General features: G+C 38.0%; 2 protein-coding genes across 2 annotated transcripts; both read right to left on the bottom strand.

Annotated features, from left to right (window-relative positions):
- Positions 1 to 2,389: 2,389 nt before the first annotated feature.
- LOC121427770 (apolipoprotein D-like) lies at positions 2,390 to 3,833 on the bottom strand. The gene is made up of 2 exons (XM_041624326.1): positions 3,406 to 3,833; positions 2,390 to 2,722 (listed from the first exon to the last, which is right to left on the bottom strand). The coding sequence occupies exons 1-2, from the start codon at positions 3,728 to 3,730 to the stop codon at positions 2,424 to 2,426; spliced, it is 624 nt and encodes a 207-aa protein (XP_041480260.1). The 5' UTR covers positions 3,731 to 3,833; the 3' UTR covers positions 2,390 to 2,423.
- Positions 3,834 to 5,582: 1,749 nt separating this feature from the next.
- Positions 5,583 to 8,456, bottom strand: LOC121427656 (apolipoprotein D-like). Its single transcript, XM_041624169.1, has 2 exons — positions 7,896 to 8,456; positions 5,583 to 7,069 (listed from the first exon to the last, which is right to left on the bottom strand). Exons 1-2 carry the CDS (start codon positions 8,209 to 8,211, stop codon positions 6,774 to 6,776), a joined length of 612 nt encoding a protein of 203 aa, XP_041480103.1. The 5' UTR covers positions 8,212 to 8,456; the 3' UTR covers positions 5,583 to 6,773.
- Between the last annotated feature and the right edge of the window lie 2,539 nt (positions 8,457 to 10,995).

Here is a 10,995-nt window from a genome sequence, read left to right as displayed (position 1 = left end):
GTTTTAAAAAAACTCCGGGTAGTTTTCACCGAAAGCACACATTATTCAGTTATTGGTTTAAAACTACCCTTGCAGAATTAAAGTTTTAACCAACTGTTGCGTGGACACTATGTTGCCCAGTGTAGTGTATACGATTTCACTCTTTATTTTCTTTCTTGCCCCTCCCACCACTCCTGTACGCCGGATGCTTGCAAGTCTCCAAGGCTTATTTAGTAAGCCTTGAATACCCTTCTAGAGCCTGCTAAAAGCGGAGCTCCCGGTATATAAAAAAAGCCGGGAAAACATTGCTATGTATAACACTGCACTGTCCTTTATAGAAATTATTGGCAATCTATGCATTTCAAAGTGAATAATAATACGAAAAAAGTTTCGCTTTGTAAGAAGTGGCACTAGACAGAGGAGCTGGAGACATGCAACTGCGTCCTATGATTTACCAAAAAAACCGGTACTTAGAACAAGAAAAAAAAGAAAGAAAGAAAGAAAAAAGAGAGAGATTCGATCCAAATCAATAATTAAGGGGGGATCGCTTTTATTTAGGCCATCTTGCCCCCACCTCTATTGTCATATACTCTGGCGTTGCCCTCACAAGAAGGACACGATCATTCATGTATACTTTTTTGTCCTCTTCCAATAGTATATGGATATTGTCCTTTTATCATTTTTACGGTTACATCATAGAGATGGATTAGTAATGGGTTTTACTAACAAAACCTAGATGTCTCTATGTCACTAACCAGCCGCTTAAGACGCAATACCTTTACTTTGATCGGTCTGGTGTCGGCCATGTCTGTACTCTCTGCTGTTGCACAGACCGATCCACACATTATGAATATCGCTGTGCGATTGGTCAAAAGTTCATGACGTCATTGCGTAGTTACGCCCATCAATCACGGAAAGAAGTTTGATGAACCCAACGAGGTGGATATAACGTTTATAATTTAGTAGAATGTTTATTAGACAAAGTACGGACACGGGGAGGGGGGGGGGTATTTCTTTGAATTTTTCCTAGTAGTATAATAGCTATTTTCACAATAAGTTTGCTACGTGAAAGGGCTACCCTGATGAAAAAAAAATGAATGAATGAATAAATAAATGAATGAATGAATAAATAAATGAATAAACAAGCATGACCAAACGCAGTTACGAGACCACGAATTTACTCCATGAAATGTGTATTGATGAAGATACATTATATGTTACCTATTCTAAAAGAAACAACTGCAAGTCAATAATAATTAGTCGCTTATCGTGTTTCATTTCAAGTAATCATGATAATTGAACGTTTTATTTACCAACATGCCCATATAATCATTTCAGTAACAAAACTTCTTTACCAGTCTTAGTTGGCTGTCAGGTTAGTTAGCTGCCAAGGTTTAGATATCAAGCATTGCAGATGTAAATTTAGAGCTTTTATTTTTGAATTTAAATCCTTTGAGATTTGGAAATTAATCTTGATAGGATACAAATTAAATCGAGAGTTTGACTATATATCACACCCGATTTATATTATGTCACTTAGGTCACTGTCGAAAAAACAACAACATTGTGTCAGTGAATACATCAAACGAGGTTGATAAATCAATAATAGCGGCGAATATTGTGTTTCACATTGCTGGTGTCGAATATTTTTTCACACATTATGGCGATCTGGCTCCTGGCCTCCGTGGCAATTTTGTGTTTTACAATGTTTTATACGAAATGTTCATAAACTGCCGTTTATTATTTTTTCGGGATGTGTTTGATTGTCGACTTTTCTCCGCTTCTCACGCTGTGGTGCATGTTTTCTTGTACCATTCTTTTCTCTTCGACGATATGACTTCCGACATGTCCGAAGATGTCATCTCAGACTCGGGCTAAGACTTGTCAAGCTTGTGTGTAGACCATGCATGCAGAGGCGGTGCCATATTATTTTTATAGGGAGGGGGTGGGGGGGGGGCTTGAAGTTCTAATTGTGACGCCATAATTATTTTTGCATCCAATGAATCATAGGTCAAGGCCAATAACTCACTAATTGATCTTCTTTCGTAACTTTCTTCCCCCTTTTCTCCCACTAAAAAAAAGAAAGGTGGGGGCGGTAACCCCTAGCCCCATGTTACGTCTTATGACTCACCCCTTGAAATAACAGGTTTCACGGTACATAATCCCAGGGGTGGATCAAGGATTTTCCAAAAGCGGGGGCACATTTTCCCGAGGAAAAATTGAAAAGCCAAAAAAAGAAGAAAAAGTTTAATTAAGGGTATTTCGTCCACGAAAAGTTTTGACAAGCAAAAAACAAAAACATAAAAGACTTAACTTTCAAGGTGGGGGCACACTTTTGTTTTAACGTCATTTTTAAATTACAAATTTTGATTGTGCCTCTCAAAGGGGGGGGGCACGGTTCTGCTCCCCCCTCCCGGATACGCCAGATTAAGATCATGTGCTTCTTAAATGTCCTCAAGTAGTTTAATCAATATCTGATAAACATCCCGCGATGCTGATTGGTCGTCGGGACAGTTTCGCTGCTCCGATTTCTTCAACTTTGTCGTGTCGATGCCCATGGAATTGAGGCGCAGAAGGGCGTCATCGTAATCTCTCTTCGACATCACACGATCACGGGCAAAGATCCATACGTTTTGAACGTTGATCCGTCGTCCTAAGAATTCTTCACAGAAGTAGTTGATGCTGTATCTGTGGTAGTCAACGAAGGTCAACCAGTATGTCGATGGACTATCGCTGTCATAATCTGACATGAAATGATAAAAAAATGTAATTAAAATGATAAGTGCCCGCATCCATCAATCTTAACGGTGATTTACAGAAGTCAGTGGAATAAAAAGCACAACCAATATTCCCAGCAATAACCCTTGAAATAAATCCAATAAAGTGGTAACATTTCTTCTTCTTTTTTCCCCCTTTTTTAACAGTTATCGTCTATCCCCCTCACAATTATGTTTGATAATTCTCTGTTGCTTTTTCCATATTATCATTATTCTTCTCTTCTATTTCTTCACCTCCTCTTCCTTTGCCTATTCTTTGTTCTTCTTTTCACTACATTATACCTTTCTTGGTGGTTTTGCTTCTTCGTCTGACTTTAGTTACTTATTTTATTTAGTTCACCATGATATAGTCGTAGTAGCAGTATAGTGGTGGTAGTAGTAGTAGTAGTAGTAGTAGCAGTAGCAGCAGCAGCAGCAGTATAGTATTATTATTAGTAGTAGCAGTAGAAGTAGTAGTAGTAATAGTAGTAGTAGTAGTAGTAGTAGCAGCGGTATAGTATTATTATTAGCAGTAGTAGTAGTAGAAGTAGTAATAGTAGTAGTAGTAGTAGTAGTAGTAGTAGTAGTAGTAGTAGTATAGTAGTAGCAGTAGTAGGGTTCTTCTCCCCTTCTTTTCTTTCTTTAAGAAAATAAAAATATATATACTTACAGAAGATACCAATATTCCATGTCGACACATTGTAGATTTTGACCACATGTGAATATACCCTGCCTTCTTTATCCATTCCAGTGGAGTTGCTGAGCAGAAAGCCGTCCATAACAGTATAGTCCATCGCTACACATTTTAACCCTTTCTCGACGGAGTCGTAAAACCTGGCGATTTCATACCATTGCCCGGCATAGCGATCGGCGTCGAAATCGTTCACCGGATGGACGTCCGGGCATGGGCCGAATCCGTATACCTGTGCCGAGGAATACACGGCCAATGCGACAACGAAGAAAGCGACGACGACGATGGTGATGAGGCTTCGCATGATGTTAAATGTCTAAGGTCTACCGTCGGCCTACATGTTTACATTTTCATACCATATATTTTCGTGATTTTCACGTAACACGACAGTGATCCTTGGACAGGAATTATATCCATTGGTAGCAAAAAAATCACATCCTCACCATTTCCCCTTTACAATTACAATACATGACAATGTTGAACAAACCAGTGTCGTGCATAAAGATGTACAGCTAGGCGCTTTATTCCATCTGAATACGCTTTTCACGCATATCTTGCCAAATAAAATAGAAAAATATTTGCCGTGTTCTGCAGATCCGCAAGGTCGCTGATTGTTCCCCTTTTACAGTTTTAAAGCACATATGAATTTAGAGGGCAAAAGCAATGATCGATTTGTAATACTACACAGGCAATCAACCAACAATCGAAAGCCAAAGTGGAAATTTATCATTTTAATTATCTTTTTTTGGGGGGAGGACTGATTTAATTCATGGACAAGTTTAACTAAAAGATAACTGGGTAAATTCTTTATATCCGAAGGAACGTTGAATTGCACCACCTAATGCTTAGCGATCCTAACTGGTATGACGAGTGAGAAAACTGAAAAAGATATCGTAATCGGATTTGCCGGGAATGGTGCCGAAAACATCCCTCCCCCCCCAAAAAAAAAACGGTCGACAGAATAGGCCTGGACGCTCATCGGCGCCTATATTCTGGACGCGATTGCGTATAGCAGACCGTTTGGGAAAGGATCACCTTCATTCTAAATGCAAAGAGAGCTAATCCAGTCCCATATCACACTCCTCTCATAGTGAGAAGAGGGACCCGCCATGGAGTGGGATACACCCTTTACATCTTTTGAGAGTGCATTATAACTCTTTCTGGAGTGAACAGTGTATATTTCTAAAAAAATTCACTCCAAAAAGAGGTAAATTGATCCACTCTCAATAGATCTAAATCTTGCACTCCAAAACGACAGGTCCCTCGTCTCACACGGAGAGGAGTGTGATTAGGGACCTGATTAGCTCTTTTGCATTCGCTCGCTGCACTCTCTCGTATTTAGTCTTATAGGGTGGTATAACCATATCATTAAAAATTTAGGCGACCGAACGTGACACTTTATTAGTGCATTTTGATAATGAAAATAATTCTTTCGCGAAAACCAGTTTCAGTTTCCCTCTCTCGATCGTTGCGCTCTCTCGTAATATCTAAAAGAGTGTGATTTTTACAAGTGGGGTCCTTATATAGATGAAAAACATGGTCACGATGGAATTGGAATATCACCCCCCCCCCCCTTATCGGTTGCCTCACTTTCATCTTTCGTGTTGTCCAACTCCCCATAATTTAGCTCCTGCCCCCCCCCCCCCACCACCAAGTATACTGTTGTTATACAGAACCATTGTTGTTTTTATATGGTAAATAAAACCAAACCAAACCATGCTTGTCTATTCGCTTTAAAACCGTTCCCACGAGATATCTGCAGTCAGGCACTCACTAACGTACCTACCGGGGGGGGGGGGCAGGGGGGCAGTCTGCCCCCTGACGAGTCACAACCAATGCAAAGGACGTATCCCTGCCCCCTGACGAGCTTGAAGACCTTTTCTTTTCTTTTCTTTCCTTTTTTTTTTGCTTGTCAAATTTATTTCTGGTACGATTGAAGACTTTTTTTTTGCTTGTCAATTTTTCGGCGCGCGGTTTTGCCCCCCCCCCCCCTGTGGAAAATCCTAGGTACGCTACTGCAGGTACTCAATACGCATTCGAAACAAAATGGTAGACTTGAATATTCATGACGTCGCTTGTTCCATGAATCCCATTTTATTTTATCATTTTTTCCCAGACGATATTCAAACTAAAGGAAAGATAATCATTTAATTTCATTTCGTTTATTTCCATTTCAACAAATTACAATTTGTTTCGTACATTTTGATATGCAAATCAAAGCAAGAAAACATATAGCAAATTTCTACGTACAAAAACTAATAATCAAATTATTATAGCAGAGCTAGGATAGTGCTGCATCCTGATAAAAATATTCTTATAGATAGTATAGAAAAAATCAAAATAACAACTTTAGCATAAACCAGTTAAATGAAAAAAAATAGGAAAACTGAAAATAGAAAGGGAACAATGGGAAAAAGAGAGATGAAAGCTAGGATAGTACTGCATCCTTATGAAAATATTTTTGTAGATAGTATAGAAAAAATTAAAATTACATCTTGAGCATAAACCAGTTAAATGAAAAAAAAATGGGAAAACTGAAAGTAGAAAGAGAAAATTGGAAAGAGAGAAATGAAAGGTCTTCAGAGTCTTACCCCGCCGGCTCTCACAAACGGATCTCTATGATCAATATCATGAACTGAATATACAGTAGGATAACGACAGGGATTCAAAAGTGTACGTAAAAGGGTATCCAAAAAGTATGAGGGTTTGAGTGATGAAGAGTTAAATCAGACAGTGATTATCTTGGAGAAACCTTTTGGACTTCAATTTAAGGCATGGAGATTTTTTTAAAAGTTATTGTTAATAATGAAATAGGTAACTAACAAGTGAATTCAAATATGGCAATTAATTATGTACTGTTTCGGAAAGAAATTATTCCATAAGCGTAATAATAATAATATAATAATTATATACATGTATATAGAAGTATTGTGAACATAATCTTTAATTGGATGGTCAAGGCGCTCTTATGAAGATAGATCACTGTTTCAAAATTTAGTTGATGTACCTGATAGATAGATAGATAGATAAATTTCTCCACATATTCAACAAGCTAAAATGCTTGTGCATTACAAAATCAAAACAGAAGGATCCATTTCATTAGATGATTAACATTTTACTGTATGTAATAGATAATAACAAATGATATAGATTTTTTTACTTTAAAAAACTTTACCCTTGTAATTCATAAGTTCTTTGGAAGAGGATAAAAGCTTCGTCGATAAGTTCCGTGATTTCTTGTAAAAAATATATAAATATATTTTCTTCTGAACAACTGAAGGAACTATGATAAAATAGATAGAGAATCGAGTCACTCTAGGTGCATTGACTTTACAATAATCGGAAGATCATTTCCGTGTTAAACTCTTTCCACCTTCGTCTTCGTTGCCGTCGTCGTAGTTGGGACAATCTGTCTGGTCCGCCATAATGAACTCCTCCACGTCGATGCCCATGGAGTTGAGGCGTCGCATGATGTCGCTGTAATCTTCTTCCGACATCGTGCGATCACGAGCGATGACCCAGGCGTACTGGATGTTAGCGAAGCCCTGGAAATATTCTTGGCAGATGATATTGACGCTGTATTTATCGTAATCGACCAATGGTATTCGGAATACAACTTTACTTCGGTGAGGCCAGGCGTAGTCTGTAAATGAATATTCAGGTGAAAGAAATGTTAATAATATTCATTGTTTGCATAAGTCAGCTCACCTGCGTGCTTTGAAATATCGGTATAAAGCGCCCTATAAATGTTATTATTATCATTATTACTATCAATATATCCTGTTGCATGATTGGTGTATTTATATATTTCAATAAAAAAGCGACTTTACATTTAACATTCATTTCATTTCTCGCAAGAGTTTTGACAGCAATTTTCAATATAAAAGGGTCTACATATTTACCACCCCCCAAAAAAGAACTTAAATTGTACGCCTATATAGTTCTTGGATATTATATATAAGAAGTGAGTATCAATTCGAAAATGTTTTATTTTTCAAGTGATAGAAATAATATTGCGATGTTCATGAATAATGAAATTTAAAATTTTAGAGATGGAAATACAGCTGCTTGTAGTATCATATCACTATTTGTTTTCATTTCATTGATTGAAATCGCACGGATTATATATCCACTTCCAATCTTTACAAAATTAGTTTTGTGTCTTCCTTCTTGACTTGAAGGACTTAATCAATAGACTTACGTGAGAGTATTTTTGTTTAAGATTGGAGGTATACATGGGCAGAAATCTGTCCCCAAAGGTAGGGGGACCAGGGGTTGGAAACTTTAATTAGCAAAGAAAAAAAGTTTTTACCAAAAATGTAAGGTTATTTAGTCCAAAATACATGCATTATTCATAAAAGACCAAAAGTAGTAGGTGGATATTTGATAATGTGTCCCTACTATTTTAGGTAGGGGGACGCCCCCCCCCCGTCCCCCTGGGATTTCCGCCCATGGAGGTATATACTTACATAGTATTCCAATTTTCCAGTCGAATGTAGGATTGTACATTTTCGATTCGTACGAGTAACCCTCCTGGCCGTGGGCGCCCAATCCGGTCTCTTTGCTGAGGAGGTAGCCGTCTTCCAACGTGTAATACTGAGACTGACATTTCAGTCCGCTCTCTGCAGAGTTGAAAAACCTGGCGATTTCGTACCAGCGTCCGGCGTAGCGACGGACGTCGAAGTCATCGACGGGTCGGACGTCGGGACATGGGCCTGGTCGGAACACCTGTGCCGAGGAAAAGCCGACGATGGCGAGGAGGAAAGCAAAAGTAGCTTGCGTCATGTTGTCGTTGATCGGATTTTTTTTCTATATAACCATGATAACCCTCGAATTAAGGTTCCTTTAATTTCATATCATTGTTAATAACACTCCAAATGTGGCCGGCTGCTTGCCGATCAGTGTAACTTCATTATTGCTCTCTAGCATGCGTCGCATGTATAAATTTCGGCCGATGGTTATTTGTGTACAACTTTTCTTTCTTTACACTGATTTCTACAGGTATTTAGACCTATATCACAAAAAAAATGTAACTACCCAACCATCCCAAATAGAACAGCAGCAATTCACGGCAAAGGAACAAATACAAAACAGAAAATCTCGGCTGCTTAGTCATGATGGTGTTGGGTGTGACCTTGGATCACAAAGAAAAAAGTACAATACTTATTTTAAAGCCCCCCCTCTATTCTATCTACAATTTAAAAAAAAGGTCCTTTATCTGTCAGGAAAATTGTAAAATGAAATTAGGATATATACAATGATTTGACAGAGAGGCAGGCAAACATAGGATAAGGGATACTGACAAATAAAAGGAAAATCTCTAATATTGAAATGTCTTTTCAATGCATGCATATACAACAGGCTTGATTATGATGTGAAAGAGGTTCATCGTGGTGAAGGATAGAAGAAATACGATGTATCAAACGTAGGCTTAGTTATGTTAGATGATGATAATAATAATAATAATAATAATAACAATAATAATATGTTCCATTTATATATCACAGCTACTATATATTATTGCATAATACTCTACTGCGCTTGATACGTAGTATCATAATTACCTCGGCTATAGCTAGGCCGCCATATCGGCGCTAAAGCATTCAAGGAATAAATCCTACAGGGTACCCATTCACCTCACCTGGGTCGAGTGCAGCACAATGAGGGTAAATTTCTTGCTGAATAAAAAAATGCCATGGCTGGGAATCGAACCATACAAGAATACAAGAATCACGCCCCCCCCAAAAAAAAAACCACATTAATTTGTAATTGACACCACGGGCAACAACAATAAAGAAACATCCACGTGTGCCCCCAACCCCCTCTCCAGCCCCGCTCTACTCCTTTTCTCTGTTTTGTTCTCTCTCCCTCTCTCTCTCTCTCTCCTCTCTCCTACTTTCGCTCCCCTCTGTCTTTATAAAATATTTATGGGGCCCATTTCGTAAAACTCGTCATAATGATAAATTTGCAATAACAATTTAAAGCTACTGCAATTCATCAATTTTTTGTTGGTTGGTTGTGTTTATTTTAAAGGCGTTTGCATCCTACACGAATATTTACGCCTTTCCTGATTCTATATATATATTTTCTAGATAACTAAATTTGTTTACCCCTTTCACTTTTCTGTATAAAAAAGTGAAAAGAGCACAAGTTGCAAAAACAAAAATAAGGCTAAAACCAACCCAAAATAAGACATACTAAGGAACAGAAATGAATGCTATATGCTTTATTTTTCGGCCTAAACATTGCCTCATTTGGCATCATAAACATCAATTTAATTGGCTTACAATAAACTTCATGAAGAAATATTGCTATCTTATTTTAAAAAGTGTTCTTGTTAATTGAAACCTTGCTTTCTGGAATGGCCTTTTGACACATACATAGCTTATACATAAACATCAATTCAATTGGCTTACAATAAACTTCATGATGATAAATTGCTATTTTTTACAAGCTTTTTTTTTAATTGGAACCCTGCAGATATTGGGATGGCTTTTTTAGAGGGCGGTGTCATATGAGGGGCAACGGCGACCTTCTTATGATATTTCCAAGTCCTGAAACAAGGCGAGAAAAAGAGGTGAAAAAGTAAGGGAGAAAAGAGAAGGAAGAGCCGTATGATAAGGGTTCCGTTACACAAAGGTTAGCGATTGATCGTACCCTTGATTTTTACGATTGATTGTACCTTGTAGTCAATGGAATCAGTCGTAAAAAAATGTTCTACGATTATTGCTAAGTTTAGTGATACTGGCCACAGCTAGGGAGATCTGGCATCTGTATGATACGGCAATTATGGCAATCCGTTGAACATAGACTAAAATATCACTATCGTTTATTAGTATTCAAAATGAATAATCTAAAAACCCCGAATTATTTGAAATCGCTAGTGACTCATCGCACCTTCAATAACGTACCCACTATATGCACTGAATTCTCTCCTCGACATTCCATTACCTAAAACTGAATTAAAAAAATTATATCGAGCGAAAAAGTTACAAATGTACAGGGGCGCAGCATGGGGTCTGTGACGATGCTGATGGAATTTCATATAAATATTGACAATTTTATATTTGTAATTTTTTTATAGAATTTGACATGATATTTTGAAAAGAACATCAGAACTTAACCTTTCCCCCTTCATTTTCGTCTTTTTATCCCGAGGAATATTTGACAAGCAAAAAAAAATTCCGCACTTGTTTATGAGCGACACAAGATAGGGGGGCACACTTGTGTAAGAACGGCATATTTACATTGAAAATTGTTATTTTGGCTCTCAAGGGGGTGGGGGCACGGGCCGGATGTGCCCCCTGGATCCCCGGTGGTCTTAACTCCTTATGAAACGGGCCTCCGGGTTCAGTAACTCTATTATCCCATCATCATGATCATATTCATTCGATTGGGGGAAATGACGTCACAGGTAGCTCCCCCCCCCCCGATCGATGTCACGTATTTTTTTCCATACGCTGTCACAGTATGGTACCGCATAGGAATATGTACATCAAGGGAAAGTAAACATCAACTTGTTCTGTCAATAAAGAATAACAAAGGGGGTTTAAAGAGACAAGGCACATG

The sequence above is a fragment of the Lytechinus variegatus genome, chromosome 14, assembly GCF_018143015.1.
Source record: "Lytechinus variegatus isolate NC3 chromosome 14, Lvar_3.0, whole genome shotgun sequence".
Taxonomy (NCBI): Eukaryota; Metazoa; Echinodermata; class Echinoidea; order Temnopleuroida; family Toxopneustidae; genus Lytechinus; species Lytechinus variegatus.
The sequence above is the reverse complement of the archived record's forward strand: the minus strand, read 5'-3'. Positions and strand labels throughout refer to the sequence as shown.

What these genes read in the sequence shown, in the direction of transcription:
- LOC121427656 (XM_041624169.1), bottom strand. Translation starts at nt 8,211, where the DNA reads ATGACGCAAGCTACTTTTGCTTTCCTCCTCGCCATCGTCGGCTTTTCC. An exon ending in CTGGAAAATTGGAATACTAT is followed by an intron (nt 7,070 to 7,895) that starts GTAAGTATATAC and finishes ATTCATTTACAG; the next exon opens with ACTACGCCTGGCCTCACCGA.
- LOC121427770 (XM_041624326.1), bottom strand. Translation starts at nt 3,730, where the DNA reads ATGCGAAGCCTCATCACCATCGTCGTCGTCGCTTTCTTCGTTGTCGCA. An exon ending in ATGGAATATTGGTATCTTCT is followed by an intron (nt 2,723 to 3,405) that starts GTAAGTATATAT and finishes ATTTCATGTCAG; the next exon opens with ATTATGACAGCGATAGTCCA.